The following is a 26,980-nucleotide window of genomic DNA, read 5'->3' as shown; positions in this document are numbered from 1 at the left end:
TTACATGAGTGTGCACTATATTCACACGCACAACATGTTAGGCTCACAATACAAGCAGCAAGGATGGGAGCGCAGAAGATCGGGAACTGTACTGATTGACCCACAACTTTAATGTAGGAACGTTGCTTATAGACTGAAGTCTAGAATCTGACCACAGATAAGAGCTATTCTGGCCCATCTGGTGTGCTTAATGCCGCGTTACTGTGGCGCTTTGTACACAAGTGTAGCTGAGGGGAACTGGTCACAGCGGCTGATTTTAGGAGATAATAGATAGCGAGGCTCAGCATTTTCTGCTTACACGCTGAAGTGCATGCTTCAGGCATTGTGTGCTTCATGCCCTAGCCACCCCAACCCCCAACTCGGCCCGAGACATGTTTCAAACAGTGACTTAAATTACTGTGACCTTTGACAGATGCAATATGTTTTAATAAGGAAAACTCCATAAGCATCTCACTTCTCCAATTACTTGCCATGAAGTCAAACAAAATGGGCTTTTTAGGTCCTGCCACACTAGATGGGTGGAATAGTCAAGTTTAAGATGGCACACGGATTCCCAGCAGTTCTACTATTTCATATCCCCAACTGAGTAATGACAAGTAATTAACACTACGTTAAAGGAATATGATTTTGAAGGGTACACAAACATTAAAATGGAATCGGTACAAAAAAAGGCCATAGAGCAACATATATGCAAATTCATGCAACAAGATACAAGGACTGGGGATACATAGAAAAACTAATTTCACAGCAAGAATTCAGGAACCTAAGCATTCTACCAAACCTGTATAAACACCGCATGACATTTCCTTCAAATCAAAATGCTTTTTGGTGACAAACTAGACTTACAGGCCCTTTAAAAACTACACAACACACGTCTGCAACCGAGAAGCTCATATGCATTACAAGATCAGATGTATAGTTCAAGAGTCGGCCATCACTGATCAGGCAATTTGCCATACCTTTAGCAGCTGGTGTATAAAATGGTCACAACCATTATTCAGAAGCATACTAGGAATATTAAGCTATACAGGGTAGTTTTTTTAATGCTTCCCAACAGTTCGTGTTTGGTTACATCCTTATCACCCTAAATACGTATTAAATCGGCTCTTGTGGATTTTATCAAGAACCACTGTCAGTGAACAAATGAATCGGCCCCTTGGACAACTGTCTTCAGCAGGGACCTTGTACATAACTGCTTGTTTAAACCAAAACATGACAGAGCTAGGTTACCAAACTGCAAAAATGGTGTAAGTTCCATACCTACATAGGGGCCACCAGGCTTTATAACCTTTGTACTACGGCTCCGAGTTTCTTCTTCTGCCTGGGTCATTCGGTCTCTTGTCAGCTGGTAGGAGTCATTAGTGGCACATACTGTTATTTTATCTTGTATGAATCCCAGACAGTTCAACTTGGACAACCCCGAACTGCAGAAGGAAAAAAGAATGTTATGAAACAATACATCGGATCATAAAAGACCAAACATCAACAAGAATATTACACCAGGTTTAAATTCTTATAAACTACTAAAACGATCACCATACCAATTGCCACAATATAGACACGCAATGTATAACCACAGACAAGCTAGCATGTGCCATCTGTAGATGCTGTAGAAGTCCCCACTACAAGCAGTGTTCTTACCTCGAGACAGTTTGCTGGATGCAGTCAAAGCTACCCTGAGGGTTATCTTTGCCCACATTTGACAGGTAAAAGTTAAAATTGTGCAGGTCACTGGGACTGTCTGACTTCGGGATCTTGATACACTGAGGGGGAAAAAGAAAAATAAGTTCCCAAGAGCTACATGTATGGGCATCGACACAGCAGCCGTGGCATAAGCCTCCAATTCAGGATATGCTTGAAAATATTTGGAGTTGAGAAGACAACTTAAGGACTAGTATGATATAAGCAAAATGAGTAAACCTATATTTGTTTAGCTAATGTTAAAATTTAACCAATTTAAGAAATATGGTGGACAGCATAACCTTCACAGGGAGGAAAGGTAGATGCCTAAAAAGGCAACATACGTAAGATGTATTAACAAGCCACACAAAACATTCCGTGTGGAGATGGAAAAATGTACTTCACATCAAAATTTACACATTACAGTTTTTCCCTATTAAAAAAACAGATAGGATGCAATTTATCACCGGGTTGCACTCACGTAGCTGAAAACCCCATTGCACAACACGGCTAACCATTAACCTGTCAGGCTGTACAAGCTTGTGGACTTTGACTATCAGTTTGTCTTATTAGAATAATAATCTGCGCATGAGAAAAAAATATTCTGTAATACTGAACTTTCTTGGAGTATAGCTTTATCATGCAAACTTTCCATGTTTTACTGCAACTATCTTCATGGTTGCAGAATACATATTTACAACATGGCATAAGACCTACTGAAGGACCACACTTATCTAGAATGGCGGAACACAAATAAGCTGTAAAATTGAGAATGGGACAGGTGGCTGCTCTATAAGAAATGTTCAACGCGATACTAGAAAAAAAAAAGTAGGAATTCTCCTTGAAGGACAAGTGACAGAGGTCTCATGCCAGTGACACCCTTGGGTGAAGTAAAGGCATTTTTAATGGGCATGCCTGCTGCCAGCCATGACATGAGGGAAAGAGCAAATTATGTGAGGCCTCTAATATTTACTGCTCAGGCCTGAAGCAAAGTAAACAGGTGCTACTTACATTCGCAGGATAGAGACATACAAAGCTCGGTCTTTGAGCAGAACCACAACCATTATAGCTTTAAGTATCATAACTTACAGCTTGAGTTGTGTTTAACAAATGGAGCAGCCATTTTAAGAACCTTTGGTAGGCCTCGTATTACACATTTGTATTACTTGAGCCTGTGACTAGCTTAGCGCACCGACATTTTTTCTTTTCCCTGTTTGCACATATTTGAGGTTGTTGGCTCCTCATCAGTCTGGTTGCAGCTCGCTGTCCAGGGGTTAATAAGGAGGAGGTTTAATTGCACCTCCCCCAACACATTAATAAGGTTTTGGTAGCAGTATAAACTGCTTTGTGTGTCCACTATGTAGGAGGTGAGAGTAGGTTCTCACCCTATTGAGAGTTTGCCTTGACGTGGCGGGTGAGCTTAATTATGCTTTGGCCAATTCATATAACCAAAGCCTCTCATTTATATTATGTTTATATATTTGTTGCCAACTTTATTAGGGTAAGAAGCGCAGACAGTTTTTTGTATACATTTTAAGAACCTGTTCACAGTATTTGGATGTTTTTTCCTCCACTTTTATGGCCGGGCCAGAAGTCCGGTACAGTTACATGCAGTGTTTTAGCTGGTATATAAGGAACAAATCCTAAAGAGTACAATGTGTATATATTATATTATCGATAAACAAGGGCTTTATAAAGGAGTAATCGCATGCAAAGTGGCAAACTTGGAGGAATCAGCAATTCCGCTAGTTGCACAGATCTGAGCAGCCGAACGGACAGAAGCTTCATCCCCACAGCAAGGCTATTGCTAGTTCTTGGTAAGGACACGCGGGCCGTAACAGGACTATTATGCCTCTACAGCAGACACCCATTAGGTAACATTTATGAAGGCAGCGTAGTGCTGAGGCAGTGTTGCAAATCGGCCTGCTCTGCTAGCTGGGACAATTTCTACAGCATCCTTACCACACAGATCACTGATGTTTAGCTTATCGTTCAGATGAAATGTTAATCAATAGCAATTTATTGGGGTTCTTTCAGTGGATGAGTGGTGTTATAGTATTTGCAAACAGCCCTTCGGATGCTAAGTCAGCATAGATCTTAATGTACGAGGCTTGCATATTTTTAGTTTAATAGTCTTTTTTGCGGATCAATTAATTGCTCATGCATTTTCCAGGCAGATGTGTCCCATGTTTCTTTTTCCGCTCAATACCTGTTCTTGCTAAAATACAGGGCTTCCAAGCTATACAAGGGACTTATTCTGTTACATGTTCCAGAGGACAATGATGTCTCTGCTAAGGAACACCAGTAACCAAGCTTTAAGATGCCTCCATCCAACAGGCAACTCGGTATTACCGAGAACGCTGCAACCCATCACCCTTAACACACCGAGGTTAAGATGTGTGCTCCATAGTAGTCACAGCAAATCTTTATGCTTCTTCCCATCTACACAGTCATGGAACAATATTCTTGAAAATAGTTGTTTCTTCAGTAAAGAGTTGGCAGGAGAGTTAATTCCACCTTCATTCACTATTATGAAGGGTCTACCACTGGTAAGCTCTTCTAGTAAGTGGGGCTAAGCTGGCCATATGTAATGCATATCTGAAATGATGAGAAGACAAGAAATCTCAATGATGAAACATTACAAATGGCCACCCAAGCCCTTCGTGCAGCAGAAGCTTGTTAAGGTTGCCCCTAATGTATTGCGATGGAAAGGAACCAAAGTCACAATTTTCCCTGCAAACAGTCCCGTCAACTGTCCCTAGTGAGAATAGACACCAAAGCTCAATCATGACGTTACAGTAACCGTTTCAACACAGTAAACCACCGAATTTCAGAACCTGTCAAGGCATCAACCTAAATGAAATAAAGCATGAACTTGGTAGTTGGCACATTAACCATACATCTGAATGTTTAGCAAGGTGAAAAAAAATCAAATTTCTTTTACTCTACTTAGCACTAACTACCTACCACTTGTACGGTTTGTCAATCAAAATAATACAACTTGTAAAAGCCAAAGGGTACTGTTCCATACATTAGTTTCATGCTACGTATATGTTGTACCAGTAAGGCTGTTGTGCAAGCCAAGTACCATCTCATTTATGATAATTAAGGTCATGTAAGTATATCAATACCAAGAGGAAAGACTATGTATGCTCATGGCTTTGTGTATTCTTCATAGATAAAGTAAAAAAAGTTGACTTTCAGAACGTAGGCAGCAGTATCAACAATAATGACCTTTAATCCAAACATGACTCAAGGACTTCTTGGTAATAACAAGCACAAGTGCTGAATGTTTGTCAGAGATAACTTTACAGTATTTACTGTTCCTATTTGTCATTCTGGAAATGACAATATGGAGATGTACGGTCAGATTTACAGCCAACCATTAAAGGGAAAACCGATCTACTTGATTCCTTGAACCCATGCAGTTCAAGCTGTAAGAAATAAGGTGAGAGCGGCAAATACATTTCTACAGCACGCATTGTATGGAAACCCAAAAGAGGACAATTTATTTTTATTTATTTTTGTAGACACTGTAAAGTATCCTGAGAACGCTAAAATCTTGGGTTGGGTTGATAGTAGGGCTGCAACAACTAATCGATAAAATCGATAATAATCGATAATGAAATTCGTTGGCAACGAATTTCATTATCGATTAGTTGAATCGATTATTATCGATTATAAAATGAGGGTTTTTTCAGAGCAAACGCTCTGAAAAATCCCCCTCATTATATAATCCGTTTAGTCTGACTCACCGTCTCACAGCAGCAGCTCCTACTTACTCCCCCTCCCTGTAATCACTGTGACAACTGGCCCCGCCCCTTCCTTCTCCAGGCCAGAACCACATGGCTGTGACACTAACTGTAAGTATATGTGTGTGTGTGTGTATATATATATATATATATATATATATATATATATATATATATATATATATATATATATATATATATATATATATATATATATATATATATATATATATATATATATATATATATGTGTGTGTATATATGTATGTAATATATATATATTTGGGCTACTGAAAGTTAGGGGAGGTGGGGGTTAATTTAGGGGCAGTTATGGTTAGTGGGGTGTTTAGGGTTAATTTAGGGACAGTTATGTTAGTGGGGTGTTTAGGGTTAATTTAGGGGCAGTTATGGTTAATTGGGTGTTTAGGGTTAATTTAGGGGCAGTTATGTTAATAGGGTGTTTAGGGTTAATTTAGGAGCAGCTGTGGTTAATGGGGTGTTTGGGGTTAATTTGAGGCAGTTGTGGTTAATGGTGTGTTTAGGGTTAATTTAAGGGATGCTGTGGTTGATGGGGTCTTTAGGGTTAATTTAGGGGATGCTGTGGTTAAGGGGGTGTTAAGGGTTAATTTATGGGGAGTTATGGTTAATGGGGAGTTTAGGGTTAATTTAGGGGAATCTAAATCCTGGGGGCAGTGAAGTGACATATCTGGGGGTATAAGGCATATACAGTATATAAGGCATATGTGGGGAGGGCAGTGTGGCATGTCTGGGGAGGACGGAGTGGTGTATCAGGGTGTATAAGGCATATCTGGGGGTAGAGTGGCATATCTGGGGGTAGAGAAGTGGCATGTCTGGGAGGCAGTGTGGCATGTCTGGGGAGGATGGAGTGGGGTATCAGGGGATATAAGGCGTATCAGGCACAGTGGCAGATGTGGGAGGCAGCGTGGAGTGGCAGATGTGGGAGGCAGCGTGGAGTGGCAGATGTGGGAGGCAGATGTGGGAGGCATTGTGGAGTGGCAGATGTGGGAGGCAGCATGGCGTGGCATATGTGGGGAGGGCAGGGTGGCATGTCTGGGGAGGATGGAGTGGTGTTTCAGGGGGTATAAGGCGTATCAGGCACAGTGGCATGTGGGGGGTAGAGTGGAGTGGCAGATATTGGAGGCAGCGTGGAGTGGTATATGTGGGAGGCAGCGTGGAGTGGCAGATGTGGGAGGCAGCGTGGAGTGGCAGATGTGGGAGGCAGCGTGGTGTGGTATATGTGGGAGGCAGCGTGGAGTGCTGTGGTAGGCAGGGTGGCATATGTGGGGGGGCAGCATGGCATGTCTGGGAGGCAGCGTAGCAAGCCTGGGCTCAAATGTGCATATTTTGGGGGACTGGTTGGGAAATAAAGACAAGAAATGTATTATCAAAGTTTTTTTATTCTGCTGTTTGTATTTAACATCATTTGTTTAGTAAATTATTTTAAATAAATGAAAAATTTACATTCATTTTTTTTATCCGATTAATCGATTAATCGAAAAAATAAATCGGCCAACTAATCGATTATTAAAATAATCGTTAGTTGCAGCCCTAGTTGATAGTAAACATTTAGGAAACGTGTTTTTCAGTAGGAAGCTTGTTTCTTAAGCCTGGGGAACTTTACAGAAATGGGTTTTGGAAAGTACCAGTTTTATTCTAGAAAGCTGGAAATTAAAGCCATGCATGCAATAAACCCCATAAGTTTTCATTGTAAAACCAAGACTGGTCCTACACAATAAGACTAAAGCACTTCCTGAAGCTGCTAAAGCATTACAGTACCAGGGCACCAACTGATCAAAAGAAGGCTCTAATTGTTTAAAATGGGAGAATAAGAAACGTAACGTGTCATACGTGCACATACACAATTACAATGCCAGTCAATATTACTTCAAGATAATTGATCTCAAATGTACAAATCAATAGCTAGAATAAAAAAAATAAAGGCGCATACTTACCCCTTGGAGTCCCTGAAATTGAATTGATGGACGTGAAGTTACAGAATTCTGAAAAAGAAAAATACGTAAATATATCAATTGGCTGTGGAAAAGCAGAACATTCTGTTGGATGCAATGCTTAATATTTATAAATCCCAAGGATAAAAGGTAGTCAGCAGGCAAGACAATAGTGCCTTAACTAAAAAAAAAGTGTGTCTCAATAACAAATTTGAGTTTCCTCTATTCCTAATTTCTGCTTTTTGGCATCAGGCTACAAGACTAAAGTGAAAATAGTTCATGTAATTAACCCCTCAAATTGCAATGTCTTTCACCAATAGTAATTTTCCTTTCTCCCTCAAACTACATATTGTGAGAGATTCCATTAACCGAGCAGACGTAGTAGGGATTGGCTGTCGCTGGTCTGCCCAGGCGTCCTGTTGCACCAGTTGGGCCACATCATCTATGTACAACCACACGACATTATCACCGCATGCATGCATGGGACGAACACATAGAAAATACATTTTAAAAAACTACAAAAAAATAAGGGGACATGCGAGCAAGAAAAATACAAATTGTGACGACAAATATATATTTTTTTCTAAATTTCATTACTGGTTTTAGCCATTGGCTGGTGTTTTAAGCTTCCATATGTAGCAGAAAACATCGCTGTAATTCATCATCCACATTAAGACCCTTTCAGGAGTAAAACTGAAGTGTCTTAAGAGCAAAATAATCAGAGAAATACTATTCTCCCGAAAGTAGAAGCAGTCACGTAGACCATATAGATAGAATCACTGAATGATTACACTCAGTATGTATACTAGGTACGTTCAGACAGCACAACTAATGCAGAGTAAAGTAAAGATTTCACCGACGAAATCTACACCTCCTGCGGAGACTCGCTGGGCTTCTCCTGTGCCATTGGAGATTAAAGCCCTTCCACATAGGAAGACTTATCCCAACGCCAGCTCCTCCAGGAGAACATATTCACTAAAGTTATACTGTTCTGTCCTGGCTCACTGATGGAAACGTGCACAAGACATGCGCTTACAAGATTTTAATTTTAAACTACGGGCGTTGTGCAGTAGTCAGACATTTCGATCAGGGTACAAAAAAAAAAAAAAGGCTCGGGGGGCAAGAAAATTGCACTCCCTACTACTGTTTCAGTAGAAGTAGTAAATCTTTGTAAGCATTACCCAGCCAATTTACTTTCCCGAAGACCCCAGACTCTACAAGCGCTGCTTGAACCGTGAAAACTTCATGGGGGGGGCCCCAATTTTCAAGGGATCTACTTTATTCCTCTCCAAAAGTTAAGACACATTTGTCCATGTTATATACATGCGTTTTTGTTTGTTAATTGGTCTGCTTATTTTAATATGTAAACAGCATTCCATAGGCGCAGTTAATGTAGAAAACTGTATGTGTTTGAAAATATAGTAAATCTGCCTTAGATTAATACATTTAAACCAATGAATATTTTTTAATAGATGGTAAGGAGAATAAGCAGCGTGATGTCAACCATCTTAAACTCGTTCGCATTGTTAGGGTGTACTATTACATCATATGTGAACTGACCAAACCAAACATGATGTCATAGCGCGTTCTAGTTATTTTGCATCAACAGGGACAACTCCTTGTTCACACCATCTTATAACAACCTGAAGCCTCCCCATTCAGGAGTTGCAGTTGCTGGGAGAATAAGCAAATGCTTTAGGCTTCTGACAGATCAGTCTGGGGGATACTAAACATAATTTAGAGATACATTTAAGTGTAGCAATGTTCCCCAACTCTCCTTCTCAAGGGAGCCGACATGCAAGTATTTTAGAGATCACATAAAGTGGTCCCATTTCCATTAAACATTAACTGGGCCATAGTTCTGTAGACGTTAGTCTACATAACATTTCAATTGCAAATACTTCATCTCTCAACCCCCGCCATTAATGCATTCCCATTCCATTCAATACCCAACTGCAAAAGGTTAAATACATCCAGAAAACTGCATACTAATTAATGGAGCTTGGTACTAGAACAAGACTAAAAGGGAAGGTTTAGCGTGTCTGAAAGCCTCTACAGAAAATATACAAGTACTTTAATAGGCACTCAATCTTAGGAGAAGCTGCAGCTCCACTCGCACACGGGGGCCTCGTTAAAGACCGGCTGTTGAGTATATGACGTGCCAGGAGAGGCATGCAGCTGAACACGCCCCCCCCCCCCAAAACACAGAAAATAGCGAGGAGGTAGGGAACGGGGCAAATTAACACGGGGGCGTTAATCTGCAGAATGCCTCCATGCATTTGCAAAGCACAAACTGGTATAATTTAAGGGACCTTGGATCTATCATGAGCATTAAAGTATGTGACGGCTGCAGGGTCCCATTAACTCATTATGGTCACCGGCTTTCCATTTCTGTAAAGGGGAACTTTCCCTCTTGCCTCCAGTGTGATATTTATAGTCCGTAGGGTACGGAGTAGGTTTGTGTTACTTGTGCCGTGCGTGGATCCAGGGAACAAATAAACGCGTGTTGATATTTTGTGACAGCGGCGTGACTTGTGAAAGGCTGTTTAATGCCATTGGTGGCCCAAATATTTATGAAATTGCGTTGCACGCGATGCCATATGGAATGCAAGCGATACCGGCACTAGCTTCGTAAACAGAGCATTACAGGTACAAACATGAAACAAATGATCGGTGATATTTGAGAATTTCAGGAGGGCAGAGTATGGCGAGAGAGCCCCTGTAAAACAGAGCATTACATATTATGAAAGACTAACCCAACAGGGTTTGTCCTGAATGATAAGCTTATAGTTTAGTGGACAAGCCCCATTATGCCTTATTACCTCTGAATCGTACCCTTGAGAGCAGGAGCCTTATGAAACCGGTTCTTTGCCAATGCATGGCTTACAGACCACATAAAGCAGAGTCTCACAGCAATAACATTTAATAGAAAAAACACAATGACTTCACAGAATATTATTCTGTACCCTGTGCTCTGCCAACAATGCCATGAAGACAGTAAGTGGCACAGACAGTTTATTCTCGCTGTAAAATCGCAGCTCCTGGTTTCTTTATGGCCGCAACATTTCTCTTCCTGCACTATATTTCAACATATAACCCATTAATGATTTCTACCTTTGTAGAATTTTATCCACAATGCATATTAACGGACATTTATGCCCTTCAATATGCATTCTTCTACCCAAAAGAAGAACACTAACTGCTATTGCCACGGAAACACCTGTAAGATCTTGTTGTGTCGGGGGAGGGGGTCTTTAAAGATCTAATTTGTTTCTATGAAATGTTTTATATAGTGCCATCATAATCCATACATGGCTATCGTGTTTTAGTTGTGAGCGTATACATGCAGTGGCTTGGCTGAAGTGTATTATTTAAGTGTCCAGTAGCCCGTGCTTGTCGCGCATGCTGTTTCTGGACAGATCGGTACAGTACACGCTGTGCTAGCCAAACTGTTACGCAACGCACTGCGGATGCACGGTGACATTATATTACATCACAGTTACGCAGACTTCGCGTAAAAGCGACATCTTCCTGGAAAATAGAAACTGTGCGGAGGGTCATTTATAACTTAACCCTTTGAGTGCTGTGGCACCAGGATATTTCTCCCCTGGGAGGAAAGTTAGGAGGGCGACTGCGGTTTTAATCACAAAGCTTTTCTTTATTTGAAGACAAAAGTTAATATAAGATTTGTATGGGATTTTTACTTGTGTATATATGTCAGTTACAGAGCCATGTTAGCAGGGATCAGACTGTTCTGTACGCTGACCAGCTAATCATACATCAGTAAGTAGCATGCCGGTGCTTTTTTCCTTTTAATGTGTATGTAACCATGGTAACAAACAGCCATATTAGGCTTCCTGCTCCATGCACCAGTCTCTACAGACAAAGCAGTTTTAGAGCAGAGGTTAAATACAAAATGAGCCACACTGAACATCCACCAGCCAGGCGCAAACTAGTGAATTCGGATCAGAAACAGGGGCACTGCATTAACAGAAAAGCTTACATTTTATGAAATGTAAGCACTTTTTACACTGTCTAGCAGGGTAGATGTCACAAGACAAGGCTCAATCCTAGAAGCAGCTGCTAAGGAAAAAACACAAGAACGCACCAGCAGTGCCTGCGCAGGCAGCTTTGTACACATCCGTTGCAGATCCATCCGTGCTGGAAAAGCAAGCAAGCAGGAATTGTCAGCGAAGCCAGCAATACTTCACTTACAAGGAAATACTTGATGGGTGGAGACTACAGGGCTGCTCCTTTCAAGAGCATTTGGAAGAGTATATTGTTTCCTGTACACCATAAATGGCTTTTGACATTAATCACGCAAGGCGGTGCTGGCATTGGGCATTCTGGACAGCTTATAAACAGTCTTTGGTGGAGGAAACAGGAAGCTCCTTCTGGCTCAGATTATGCGTGAGGAGCACCACTCCACCAAGGAACCCTTCCCAGACAGATTTATATTGCAAAATACATACATTATATATAGACATGTCAGGTGTGTGCGTGTGTATAAAAAATATATACTCAATTTTAACTGAATATAGGCAAGTACATATTTTGATTGCATGTACTAAGTTTCCTACACTGCTATGCACTCCATAGTTCAGGATTTTTATATTTATTTTTATTAACAGTATAGGGTCTTGAGAAGCAAGAGGACTTAATGAGGTCTGTGGCAAACCTGCCATGCAGTACCAATGGGGTAAAATAGTCCATTACTTTAAAAAAAATAACCAAAAACAGAACATGCTATACGTGATTGATATTACGTTATGCTAGAAGCTGCGGTCTCTTAGCCATCATACGCATTACGTTGTATCTATACACAATATTCTAGCTTTAAATTGGATTTAAAAAAAAAAAAAAAAAAAAAAGATTTCCAATTGATTGAGTCTAGGTTTTGGGTATTTTTACATAAGTACTTCAAAATAGTTATCATACTTGTGTTAAAAGTAACATTAAACAGGAGCAAAAACTGCAATGCGCCTTTAAATGTTAAAGGCAATTACATCATCACTACGCTAGACATATCTGTACATGGCTACTGTCTATGTTGTAATTCCAGACAGTCCAAGGAACAGATTAAACTAGCATAAAAGTATGCCAAGTATCCTTACGGAAAAAATATGTTTATAGTTATGATATGTTTCAAGGATACTACGACATACATAACCTGGGAATGAATATTTAAACAAAGGCTTCAGGCTTAAGAAATCAGATAACTTCTATAATTAGAATATCGTCACATTTTAAGCACGTCATGTCAATTGAAATGTGTACAGTGTGCGAAGGGGGGGGAAGCAGGCATTTCAGCAACACCTCACACCAGGAACAGTAGATCCCTTTTATAGAAAAACAAGAATTGTTTAGTAAGCAGTTTCCTGTGTGGGATTTTTGGGGTATTAGGTCTCCAATGTCCCTTTACTATTCAATAAAGCCTTTATAATCAAGGCAGGCAGCAATGATTAATCCTGTCAAGCGAGAGGCCAGGCACGTACTTAGCTTTCAAACGCACGCCACGTGATCACTTAAAAAAAAAAAATTATGAAATCGGAAATCCTTTGGATGACGGGCTAACAGCGAAGATTACTTTAAAGGCACAACCCAGTTTAATGTTAAGAATCCTGATAAATGCGCTACACAAACGCACAATTAAAATTTCGACCTCTTATGCAATAGTTAAAAAGGCTAAATGTTTGGTAGTTTTCAAAAACCAATAGACTGAGATCTACAGAATGAAAATCCATCATCAAGGACGTAGCCATACGTCGTCATACTAAAAAACTACAAATCAACAATGGAAACGCCGCACGGTATACTAAAATTGTAATTGTGGCGGTTGGAAGTAGAAACAAGATCACAGCTTTGCTAGTCCATAGCGCTACTTATTTTGTCTACGTCACACACAGAAAAAAAACCAACGAGGGCTCTAGGACTCTGCCAGGTCCTAACCAAGGCCTCTACTGCGTTGTTGCTACACTGATGGTGCACTAAAATATAGAGTGGGGGATGGGAAGCCTGTTAAGGGACATTATGGTTATGTTTTGAATAACCATATCTTTCCAGAACGTGTCTGGAAAAGCCTATTTTAATAGCTCTGGAAGGCGCATGGCAGAAATAGATGATCCAATTTAAGTCATGCTACAGCAATATACACTAAAAAGGGTAGGTAGACAGGGCTCCAGTTTAGAACGCAGGCCTGTGTACACAAAGGGGGGGGGGGGGGGATGTGCGCAGCCAGAATATTTTGTATTTTTAACCGTATGTTGCGCATACATGTAATAGAGCGCAAGCAAAGCATTTTATATCCCGGACAACTCTGCCATTGATTTATTTTTATTATTTAGAACTAGAATAGCGATTACATAATACATGCATTTGTTGTTAAACCAAAGCCTCTTGTATTCCATATGGAAGCGCACGCTGGTATTAGCAGCTACGCCTAAGTAAAGCTCAGTGTGTCAGATGGGGGAGGCAATTATTTTAGCCAGAATGGAAGCAGTTACCATCTTAACACTCTTTGTCCCTCCCTGGCAATTCACTCATATGCACTGCTTTGCATAGGCACATAACAAAAGCCCATGGACTGTTCTATATTATTTTGCATGCAATACTATGGATCACAGAAGATCAATGTATGTATGTGTATATATATATATATATATATATATATATATATATATATATATATATATATATATATATATTTACTGTGTCTGGAGCACATGGACCAAGTATAAAATGTAATATATAATATATTACATATACTCACTTCTCAATGTAAGACTTATATTGCATCAGTATATTCATAGTGCTTTTGAGCTAGAGATGTGTCCGTACACATTTTGAAAGCAAGTCTATGCACTAAGCTAGTCGGTGTAGGGGGAAAAATGCCAACATCACCAATGGGGAAAAATCACACTGGGGCGGAAAAAAAAATTTAATCAGCCATAAGTAGAGTGCTAATGTGAAAGAAGCCAGTGTGAATGCAACTGATCAGAAGAGGAGGGGCTGAGCTCTATAGGCCCAAAGCTAGAGAAGTGAAAAGTGACAGCTCAGCAAAACTCTCTACCCCATTTTCAGCTGGGACTTTGGCTCAGTTTACTGAATGATCCAGAGACCAGCTGGCACCAGACAGGAAGCGGAGAAATATCTACTCCACTAGCCCAGATAGTTAAAAGCCGGCATGGCAAATTGGAAAAGCCGGCCAAATACAGCAACGACGCAAATAGCAAAAAAAAAAAAAAACCCCAAAACAGCCTCCGCCAGATTAGTATCCGCACTTGCCACATAGACAAGGGAAGCCACACAGTCAAGCACCAACCACTACATTAACCCCTCAACTGCCAGGAGACTTTATGGCACCTTAACCACGGATTCCGCAATTCTATTTATTGACAGCAAGTACACGTCTCTAATAAAAGGAGGAACTCAATTAAAGAGCAACAAAATAAAGTTGTAATTACAGCTTCACCTTTATAGCCAAACGCTATTTCCCTCATTGGGCTATTACTAGCAGCACATTCCTCATTTTAACGGGCTAAATACTGGTCGCCGGCAAATTTAGCCATAATGCCAGAATAATGATTTAGCGTATATATGAAAATATAGCTTAATTAGGTTGAAGAGTTAAGGTATATGCGCAGAGGGGCTTCCTATGTTTACAGACCCAGGAGATGGACAGCTCTTTAAAGATCGTTTAACCAGCTGGCCAAAAGGACCCAGAAATGGGGGATGGTGTCACTGGGACTCACACAGAGCAGCATTATAAGCCAGCCCCAGCTTTTATAGAGCTTACTCAGCTCTTCTCTGCAGGTAGAACTTAAAGAGATCTTACATGTAACACCCATATAGCATTAACACATATATAAAGAGAAGAAAAACTACATACAAGATCTAATCAGCAAGACACCAACATAATGATGAGGTGGAGGAGCCAAGTTTAATGATCACGGCAGTTTAGGGGTTACTAAAGCTTCGATCTCGAGCAAAGAAACCAATTAAAATGATTTTGCCTTAAAGGTTTAGCACCATATGTTTTAAGACATGGCTGCTAAGTGAGTGTTCTCCTATCCATTTAATGAGAATGACACGATTTCTCATAAGAAGGAATAAAATCAGCAGCACAGGGGAACTAGGGGACTCGATGAACAAAGATGATTAAGGAAAGCGATGGCGAGAGTATCATGGAGGAGCAGGGCTGGCATATGGACGGACCTAAACTATGTTAAAAGTGCCCCCTCCCCCACCGATCACGACTCCAAAGCGAGAGAAATAAGATGTAAGAGAGACACGGATTGTCACGGAGGTTCTAAGAAGTTTAAAGGCTGTAAGGAGAGTAATCCATGGGCAGGAAGACAGGAAGTGCTGCTGCGCACCTGGGATACAAGGGACCAGCTGGATCATATGTGGGGAGGTCACCTCACCCCAACACCTGCCCCCCGAGCCCATTACACACCGTCCCCCCAATCTACCCCGGGGACGGTTACTGTGAACCCCAAAAACAGAACCCATACAGCTCCACTACAAACTTCAACTGGACCTCCTCCTCCCCCCCCATCATCATCCATATAAAGTCCGTGCCATCACCCACCTTAGTGTTCTGATAGCTTTCCAGGGCTCTGAAGGCGGTCTCAGTGAGTTTGACGTGTAGTACGGTAACCTGGTCTTGTGTCCCTCTCCCGCAGGACAGCCCGTACCTCCCCTCCTCACTAAGAGCCGCCATCTTCCTCGCTCACTCCCTCTTTCCCCTCCCGAACCGAAGCCAAGCAATGGCTTATGTATTTCACAACCTAACTTGCTGCAAGCTCGACGAGACGGAATCTGCGACGCTAATTGGCCAACAGGTTCTGCTCCGCCCAGCGGACGTAAGTCTGCGATGCATAACGGCTCGACTCTTTATAGCCTCTGCCAATTTTTTCCCCTTCTAGTCCGTACATCGTTCAACGTCATTACGTTAACTGGGCGGAGCTAACGCTGACGTACTAAACTTTAAATGGAGTGGTTTTTGACATAGAGGATGACGTTTACTCCCCGGTGTTCGCTGAGGGAGGCATTGTTTGACCGGTGCACGGGGGTTTGTGGTGGCATTCTCTATTGTATGGCGTGTAAGTAAGCAGATCTAGACGGTCAACGGTTATTTGTGTTTATAAACCACTTCCGCCTGCAGGTCATAAAGTCCCAAGTTGCACAAAAAGACATCTAAATATATTTTTTCCTTTTTGGTTAATATGGTTGTACAGATATACTGTAAACATATACATACATATATATATATATATATCACCTTGAAGGATGCCTTAAACAAGGATAGTTATACTGATATAAGCTACAAGGCTTCTGCGATGGCTTTAGTGTCTCTTAACTGTTAAGTTTGTCCCGTTTTAGCGTTGTAACATGTCCGCACATGTTTCTACCACATAGGGTTTGCCGCTCCTGTATAAACCAACCCCATTATTGCAATTGCAAGCTGAGCTCGCATGCATTTCTGTTAATACATGGGAAGCTTACTTAAGTATGTCACCTTTTTCAGTATGTGCAGGGGTTGGCGAAGTTCTTCTAGATTGTAAGCTTCTTTGAGCAGGGCCCTCCTCACCTGTTGTTTGTGTAAGTCAAATTGTTATGTTACATGTTACATCCAAAATGGACACCAGTGTGCAAAGACAAAAAAAAAAAGGTCTTAGTTGTGCGATATGCAGGGTTAACTCGGACCTTCGCACAGGAGAAACTCGAGAGTGTGGCCACTTCATACCTTGGGACTTTTAGGGTGACTTTGCAGTGTATTCACTAACTTGTGAGTTTTCATGAGCATTTTTGCTTCCTGTGTTGTCATTTCTAGAAAGTTATCACAATGATGATCTAATTGTGTGTCATTCAGGCCCAGCTAAGGACTTCTTGCAGGAGAAGCCTACCAGGATCGCCCCCCTCAAACTACATAGTTGTAGTTGAAACAGTCAACTCTAAGGCAAATTCTTTGAAGTATATTCCATGAAGATTGGAGTTAGTAGGAAAGTTGCAGTTTCATCTTACTGCCTTCAGTTTACGTTGTGAAGGGTCAACCTTCATGAGCTTCTGCTCTAAAAATAGGTTGGAATCAGTGAGAGCCAGCTTGGTTCTTGCAGATACATTTATCGGTTTCTATTAACCCTTCTGGTTTGTGAATACAGAGTGCTGGGCCTTCTATAAAGAAGGGGGGAATAACCTGGGCCAAACCGTTCCAGAGGGATCTCTCAGGATATAGCCCTAAGATGACGTGAGGAAGAGAAATATGTTTGGTAACCATTGTCATGTACAGAAATGGTGGAAGGGGAAAATGGGGAACTGTGAGGTGGAGCACCTTGAGAACTGTAGGAGGGAACCAAGGAGAGTCTTGCTTAGGGTTGCATTACATTACCTTTAACCCCTTCCCATCCCTAGGATTATCATTGCATTGTGAAAAAAGACTAGGACTTAATAGTACATCCTCAATATTTAGAAACAGCAAAGAGAGAGATCCATGCAAACAATGGGAGATCAGCATGTTGTTGGCATGTGCTTATAGATTGAGTGTATGCGCTCACACTGCATGAAACCGTAGGAAATCTTTGTGATCCCTGGGAAAGCTCTGCTGCACAACCCTGCTTCTCAGTAAGAAGTCATGTAGAAATATAGGGAGACTGCTGTTCCAGCAATTGTTTTTTTTAATATTGAAGAAACCTTACTAGGTTCGTACTTTCATGGGAGTATTTTGGTGACATGCTTAACATGGTCTTCCAGGGAGAGGGGGAGAGTACTAGGATATCACCCAGATACACAACTATTAATAGATTATGGTAATCATAGAAGAGATTGTTCCTGAAATTATAAAAAATAGCAGGGCACTGTACAGGCCGAAGGGCATGACTCTACACCCATACCTAGATTGCACTTCTGTACTATCACAACCTCGACCAAGCCCACCTGACATCCGAAGACAAGCAGTGGTCACTGCCTTGCTCATGCATACCGAGAATCGGCCTAGGCTGAGATACTGGTCATTGTGAACTAAACGAGGGAAGGAACTGATCAGACCGGCAGGAAGGAAGCGGCATGGCAAATTAGTGGAAAACACAAGACGGAGGTTGACTTGAAATAAGCAGAGGTAGTCATGGAGGCATTTGGCAGGTGTCAGGTGAATACAGGAAAATGAGGACAAATGATGACACAGGACCAGTGTCAGGGGTAAGCAGCTTCCATCAGGAGCAGGCTGGACAGGGGACCCAGCAGCGGTAGTCAGGACTCCCAACAAATCAGTCAATCAACCAATACCTAAAGATCGATCAGGAACCACAGTTGGCAAACCTAAGAGTCAAAGACCCACAAATCAATCGGTAACAAGGTAGGCTATCCAATAGTGATAGGATCAGGAATGTGCCAGATTAATAAAGAGACCAGGAGCATCAAAGACATTTGTGCACATGCACCGGAGCAGCCAGCAGTCTGCCGCACAGCTTCCGATGTAGGAGTCTGCAGACATCAGGTGTCGTAATATAGGTAAGTCCATTACGTGACGTCCCCATCCTAATGCTTGACATTTCGGCACACCTAGGTTTCTAAAGGGCTAAGTATGGAGTGCCCAAATGAAAGTTGGGTGATGGCAATCATAATTTATCTGTGATTGGATTAGAATTATAAATTCTTTTTCATTTTATGGATGATTGGACCAGAAGATGATGGGTTGCAGTACTGAATATGGAATGCAGAGGTGTCAGAGTGTGTCTTGATATATAATCTTTCAAAGTACATATAGCATCCACTGACTTCACAATCTATTATTACTTCAACAGTTCCTCCAATACCTTTGTAAGGAGGCAGAATGAGTTAAGTGAAGGGCTCTCTGGACGTTTTGGAAGTAGGGTACATTTGAGATGAGAGCAGCTTACTGTCTCAAAGCTAAGAGCTTCTAGAACAAGGCTGGCATGGCTTTGACTGTCCTTGTTGACACAATAGGGACTTAAGCTGATAAGAATTTACCCACAGTAAGTCTGGAGCCCAGGGAAGATGCTTAGGACACTTACATAAGGTCACAAATTAAATCAAGGCATAAAAGGGCCAGGCAAATAACAATGCAATGGTCAGCGCAAGCATCTGAGATTTAGAAACAACAGCAAAAGGACAGTAATTCAGGCAACAAACTGGTGCTGAGTAACTGAGGCAAGCAGCTCAGCTCATCTGTTATAGAGATCTCTTCTGGTGATAAGGTTTCTCTGGTGCCACAACAGTGACTGGATGTACCCATAGGCATGGGCAGACAGAATGACACAGTGCTGAAGGGATAACAACTGGATAATGCTAACTCACCCTACCCAAAACAATGGTGGGGCTTCAGTTGAATGAGATGGAAGATTGGCAGGCTTAGCAATTTTCCATGCACACAGAAAATCAATGTTTTGAAGCCAATCAAATAGCAGACTTATAGAAGTCAGTACTACCAACTACAAAAAAAAACCTAGATGAGAATAAAATTGGGTAAAAAAGCTTTGGTCCATAACATTTCCACCCTGCTCAGATGACATCACGTGAGCGTGGGCAGATCCTGCAGGGCTCATGCTGTGCCACCACAGAGCTTGCCAACTCTAAATATATTAGCCAATAGTAAACAAAAACATAAAAAAAGACTGACCCTTTTCCAGTATTTTAAATTGTCATATCTGTCCTCTCTAAAACTTCCATAATATCAACTTATGAACAATTATGAAAATAAACACATTTTTAAGTAAAACTTAAGGATATAAATCAAGGGTGTCAAGTCCTTCATCAGCCCATCATTTTTATTAGGAGTAGTGCTGCGGAATATATATTAGCACTTAATAAATGTTATTAATAATAATAATATATTAAGCACGCTGTTCAATGTGTCAATAATGAATTTCTAATTCCCTTATTTTGGCATTCATGATGCAAATTCACCGAATCATACTGAGAACATACATCCACAATACAAAATGGGAAAAAAAATAGGATTTTAATTGTAGCTGTTGTGTAAAGAGCAAATCTCAAGTTACATGCAACTTATATGTAACTTATTATGTTTTACTTTGTAATTAGCCAGGTGGTCGGCTCATGTAACATGTAACTGTGTGCACCTGTTGTGTTACTTCTTTTTTTCACTATTTTGCCTAAAAGTGAAAATAACAGCGTCAAAGCACTTTCTATGCCACTGAAGATTCTGTCCTCTGGCAAGCACACGTGTAGCCAGTGCTTAAACCATTCCTAAAACAGTCTATCTAGAGAGATCTTGCTTGCCGGAGAGGGCAGTGGAATGTGTGCTGTGGCTTGGAAGGCACTGTGAGCTTATTGTGTAGTTCTCAGTACTGTAGCTGTTAGAGTAGACCTGTCTGTTCTTTAGGAATGTGAATTGCCAGAATAGAAAGCCTAACGCTTCCCTCTGTACATCCACTCACTTAACTCCTTCGGCACTCCAAAGAGCTCCCTTCCTTTAACACTGAAAGGCAAATGGCTGTTTTCTTTACAAAAAGTACCAAATACTATGTGCAATTAGAATTAAATGGTACCACCCATCCAGCCATCATACACGCTTAATTGCATATGATAGCAGTGGCCCCTTTGAATGTACACAGTGTCTCCTTGCAAATCCCTGGGGTAATTCTGCAGAACACTCCCATATGCATTTGCCCCTTTCCCCATCTGGCCAAACACTTTTCCTGACACTTGGTATACTCGCCTCCAGTGATGAATGTTGCAAAGGGATGGGGTTTCCTATTCATTTTAGTAGGAAAGCATTCCTGCAACTGATTGGCTGCTTGAAGCAGCCAATCAGTGGAACAACTCATTGGACTACAGAGGAGACATTCTGAGCTGCAATTTTTTACACATTAAAAAGTGCTCACAATTACTTTAATATGAATTATTTGTTTAAAAGGCTGCACCAGACCCTGGAGTGTCGCTTTTAATGTGTGGTTTAATCAGACACCACTAAATTTCTTTATTTTAGAAAATTAAAACATGGTCATTTTTGCTGCACCATATCTGTTCATTCCTCAGCAGTTTTGTGATAAGCCCAAAAAGTTTAGGGTGCAAATTGGTCTAGTGACTCTTGGAACACCCAAGCAATGTTGACCCAGTTCAAGCGCCTGGCCAGATAACAACATGGAGGTCACACAAGTGGTTAATGATTACTATATTTTGTTTGCTGTAAATCAGTTCATTAATGTACTAGGAAGGAGTCACACAGCCCACTCACACTTACAGGATCCTTTTGTTTTTGGAAATAGTGACTCCAGTTCTACTTGAATCTCTTGACAACACAGTCTTTCAATGGGTCCACAAGAGCAAAGCGGGGATGAGATATTCTAAACGGGGAGGGGTACTTATCCTAGTGTAGTTTTCCTTAGGGTACCACTGGTTGTATTGCATACTATGAACACAATAAACCTCTGTTAAAATAGCATGTTAGATTTTTGTGTGGTGTGAAAATATTTAATAAGGGGAGTGCTACTCAAGGTTTCCCCGATGCTTCCTGTGAATCCATTAACAGTAATTACTTTAGCACCATAATTTTGCAGGGTCTCGAAAAGGATACAGCCTTTAAATTGTAAATACATTTTGTTTTTCTATTTAAAAAAACAAAAACATTTTGTATATTTAGCAGAAAGCGATATGCTATTCGCATTCGGTATACGTTTTGTTTTATAAACTAAAGAGTTAGTGTGAAAGTTGGAAGTATGAAGAAGATCAGAAGAATACACTAAGGTTTCATGTTTTCGCATAATTCTATTTTCACCATTTTGGTGTCATGGGAATACACAATGCATTATTTTATGTTGTTTACAAAAGTTTGTGTTTTTGCATTTTTGTTTCGTTTTCCTTTTATAGGCCTTTTCTAATCACTGTTTGTAGCTAAACTTTACTGGAAGAGATTAAAACAACAAAAGCCATCTACTGTATTTAATGATGATTGAATCAATGGAAACTTGTTTTTCTAGTTTAAAGTGTTGTAAGTGCATTGGTTTCTGATCCCCAACAATACATCAGTACATTGTATTGACCAGGCCCAGACTGGCCATCTGACACACACCGGGCAAATGCCATCGGCCCCCATACTCACACGATACCTCTGCACCATAGCAAGATAAGGCTACCTTTGTATCTTCAGTGATGGTTTGCAGCTCATTGCGACCTAGGTGTGTCCTACCATGATATATGTACCAGAAGAAAGATGACAACTCCAAGGACCAGCACGGATACTACCAAACAGTCTCCAGACTACTTTATGGAGGTGTAACATCATAGTGTGTACGTGATAACTTTAGCCTCCATTCCTGTCTAATACCATTGTGGTTCTTTAACATGTATTCTTTTCCTATCCAAAAATGACTTGCCTAGCATCAGAGCTACAGGGTACCTTCATTCTGCCATCTAGTTTGGGTGCCAAAAGGAACACTTTCCGTGCATACGTGTGTAGGTGGGGGGTCCTGTTAGAGCCAGTGCTGGAGTTGGTCATCAGTATACATGCATACGCAAGGGATGTAAATAACCTGGGGCAAAAAAAAGGAAATACATAAGAGGGAATTCTCATGAATCCCTGTATGCTTTTGTATAAGCTATCATATGCATTCATATGTATAATTGCATATGATGACTAGAGTTTAATATTATATATGCTTAGTGAGAGATTTGGTGTACTTTGAAATAAAAAGTGTCATCTGATTAACATTGTATCTGAAGTGAAGTGGATCCAAGTCCTGAATTCAAACCAATTGTGAAGAAATGTCCAAAGCTCTTTACTACATCTCCAGCACAATCAGCAATACAATTAATTTGGTGGTGGTCCCCACCATTGTGATACAATCTTGGTGATTGGTGATTTCTTGAATTAAAGTCACTGCCCAGGATGTGTGGCTAAGAACTCATAGTTTTACCCACTCCACTGAAAACTTCATCGGAAGGTCCTCCTTTTAGGTGGAACCAAGCAGTCAAGTAGTAGTCCAACAAAAAAACGCTTTTCATACATTGTGAGATTTCTTGATATGTCTGCCAGATACACAATTGATAGAAAGTTTAATCTGAGTGTGCCGGAAGGTCTCCAACAGCAATGGGCGCTGACCCACCACTAGCTCTGAAAATGGTTTCAGTAGCAGGCCATACAAGAGTGTGAGGACTCTGCAGGAAAGCTCGCACACATGGGAACATCTTGACGCTGGCTACCCTGAGCTCTCTATTTTTTTGGGAAGTGGAGTCACATGGGGTGTGGCTAGCTGTATGTATAGGTGGGGCTAACTGTACATATGGGTGAGGCCAGAACATGAGCAGGGAGTGGGTGTGGCCACATGCCTCTTGCAAGCCCAGAGAAAGAAGAAACTGACCCGGGGGAGACCCGGGAGATACATCTAGCACTAGAGACTGTTTACAACTTGCAATTCCTCAGTAAGAGCATCACAAATGTTTTTCACACAGGCGAAAATTATTGACGCTGCAGCTAGACAGAAGTTCTCAGTAGATGTCATTTTCCTATTTATACTGAAGTTAAAATATAAGACTAATAAGTCGACAAATATTGGTTAAATTGCTTTAATAAAGGTATATTGTGAGATTCAAAATATGTGTTATTATTTCTATTATCTCAACAGTATATGCAGTATTGAAAACATTTGGAAGAAATAACATATGATGGTATACATATTCAATTCATGTCAGTAATGCATTTAATAGAATTTTTGTATTTTTTTTTGGAAACCACAGAACGATGTTCAAAAAAGTATAAGATTTGAGAATTGACTGTTCTGCTATCTGTTGCTACAAGATTCCCTACGTGCTACATAAAAGCAGTTAGAACGGAAGAGAAATACAAACAACAAAAATCTCATTTAAAAACAAAGCTATAGTTTGATTGCTATCTCTTTAAGTACAAGCTGACTCATACAAGCTATAGATCCAGACAGCGTGAAGTGCCAGAGATACTGAGGTCATCAGCATAGTTATTTCTAAGCAGAAAATGACTAGGGAGGAAAACTGGTCTTGGAACTATAAACCCAGGGGCTATGGAATCAAATGTTTGCGACCACCTAATAGATTCACGCATTCTGTGCGGTACTTTCTTACATTATCCCCCTACACTTCTGCAGTGTACGTGTGCATATATACAGCAGGTGGACACACACTAAAGAATTATATGGCTGTATGGGCAACGAAAAGGGTAAGAAGGAGACACAAAGAGCATTGGGCCACACGGCTTTGGCTCGGTGAGCCTGATGGCCATTCCAGGCTTGTTACTAACTAACAATGTCAAAAGGTTACTGTCACTAAATATAAAACTCTTATGTATTTTATTTTTTACTATATATAATATAATAACGGTAGGTATGTATGTGATATATATATATATATAATCTTTTATTAGTGGTCTTATCTATTGTATGCCTTACATGACTTTGCATTAATACAAAAGTTTGATTTTGAACAGCATATAAAATAAATTCTAACATGTATGCCTTTAAAAAAAAAATAGGGAAGGTTTTCAAGTAAACATTTCTTCCTGACTACAAGTGAAAGGAGAGGTAATATAAATGCTATGGGTTCATTACTGTAGAAGTTGAACAGTTTAAAAAAACACTTTGCAGAGTTCTTATTTATTTGTTTTAAGTTTTTCATTAATATCATGCTTTTTTTTACAGATAACACAACTGTAGGTATATTTCCATTTGTAAAACACAATTTGCTTGAAAGGAACACTCTAGCCATCGTATGCACTTTAACGCAGCTCCTTAGCTTGGATGAGATGTTTGGCCGCACACGCTATTCTCCATTTTATCAGCCAAGCTGGCTTGCACAAGCAATTTCTTGGCAGTGACTGATAGCTTTAAGCCAAAACTGTCCCGAAAATCAAATGGAGGGGACAGATATTTAAAAGTATTTTTTTTTTTTTACCCCCTTTTACTTTCTGGTAAATAATGCATGTTTAAGTACTTTAATTTGCATTTTTCATTGGTGGAACTGCCTGGGCCACTGCAGTTTTCATTTAAAACAGGACCCCCCTGAGCATATATGAAAAGAAAGAGATAATGAGAGATAAGGAGTGTCATTTTTCTTGTCCGAATGTTTAGCCAAAATGCAATCAAACGAAACAGATCACGTAGTGGAAACCAAGCCCTTCTTTAGATGCTGTGCTCCTATGGGCAGGGACTGGCCTGCTCTGGAGAGATATACTCTGCCCTCGAATGTGTTGCAGAACTTTTCTTGTCAATAAACTTCAAGGTCTCTGCATTTTAACTACTTGAGTGAATTTCAACCTTGATTAAATATTGGTATACTTATATTAGTACTCTTTGTATTAGCCTGCTGGCTTATGAAAACACTTGTTTTACTTGGTAGAACTAAAAGGGGCTAGGGGACAACTCTTGGGAACGTCTTAGCCGGCTGGTGCCAGACAGGGGCCAAGTGCCAAGCTGTTAAAGCGTGAGCGAGATCCGTTGGATCGTAGAACCTGTTGAATGTAGCTCTTGGACGTTCCTATATTTTATTAACAGGGTTTTATTGGATTCATTTCTTTTGTGATCTCTGGCCGAGTGTGGATTTGTTTTCAGGTTCTCTGGATGTGTATACCCATGTTAGTTTAATTGAAATGAATTATGAATTTAATAATGCTTATAGTCACAGTAAGTGAATATCACACTGTCTTAAACTATCTATTGTATTCTGCACTATTGTTTGTTTATTTCAAGATTTTTTTTTTGTTTTGAACATAATTGGTTCTTTAAAATCATTGGATTTAATTCTAAACATCAAATCACATTAATATATTGATTGGACATCTTTTTTTTATTACCAGGCTATCCATGTTCCTGCTAACTGTACTAGGATTTTTACCTTTGTAGTAGAACTGCTCTTTATATACATTGTCCATTGTATCATCAAAGAGATGTAAATTAGGTCAACCTTTTTCACTGCGACATTGCCAGAGAGCACTGTAATGGATTTTATTAGTAAAAAGCACAACATTCGTCAAGTTCCAATTTTACTTCCACAAACAAATACTGCAAGTCAGACTCTTGTGAAAGCAACTGAATGTTGAGTATATCGTCACCTGTGCCGTCGGTAGAATCGGCTCCCTCCGCCTCATTAGCTTAGACATTTTCTCATGGTAGGTCGGAGAGTTTTGGAAGTATGGTGTCACTTTTGGGACATGAACAAATGATGTTTTATTATGCTCAAACACAGCATTCTCTTTAACATACACACACGTTAATGTGTATTCAAACACAGAAGAGCTTGAAACAAATATATATTACATTTATTTACACCCCCACTCTGTAACTTCCTTGCCTTACAAATCTAACACGGTTTCGCCCTCCTTGTCAACATTTTGTATGTCCCTCCTCCCCCATCGAACTATGTCCGCAATACCCTGTGGGTACATTTACATATACTATAGAGTCTTTTTTTCCTTTAACACAACTCAAAGTATAAGGCAGATCCTATAAGATTTTTACAGATTCTGAATTTTATATTTTTCAGACAGATATATTAACAAATACAACATTTCTCACATTAAAAAGTGCCCCCTACATAGTTACATAGTTATAGTTTTTTTTTTTTTTTTTTTAG

At 40.3% G+C, this 26,980-nt stretch overlaps 1 protein-coding gene across 1 annotated transcript in view; it reads right to left on the bottom strand.

Annotated features, from left to right (window-relative positions):
• The window catches only part of ELL2 (elongation factor for RNA polymerase II 2), a 28,305-nt gene extending 12,151 nt beyond the window's left edge, over positions 1–16,154 (bottom strand). Inside the window, exons 1-4 of the mRNA XM_053474762.1 lie at positions 15,993–16,154; positions 7,406–7,453; positions 1,642–1,763; positions 1,261–1,424 (exon numbers count right to left, since the gene is read on the bottom strand). Coding sequence (XP_053330737.1) covers positions 1,261–1,424; positions 1,642–1,763; positions 7,406–7,453; positions 15,993–16,124 — 466 coding nt within the window. The 5' untranslated portion in view covers positions 16,125–16,154. The remainder of the gene's footprint in view (positions 1–1,260; positions 1,425–1,641; positions 1,764–7,405; positions 7,454–15,992) is intronic.
• Positions 16,155–26,980: the final 10,826 nt, after the last annotated feature.

Source organism: Spea bombifrons, chromosome 1 (genome assembly GCF_027358695.1).
Source record: "Spea bombifrons isolate aSpeBom1 chromosome 1, aSpeBom1.2.pri, whole genome shotgun sequence".
NCBI classification, from domain to species: domain Eukaryota; kingdom Metazoa; phylum Chordata; class Amphibia; order Anura; family Pelobatidae; genus Spea; species Spea bombifrons.
This window is presented reverse-complemented; position numbering and strand designations above follow the sequence as displayed.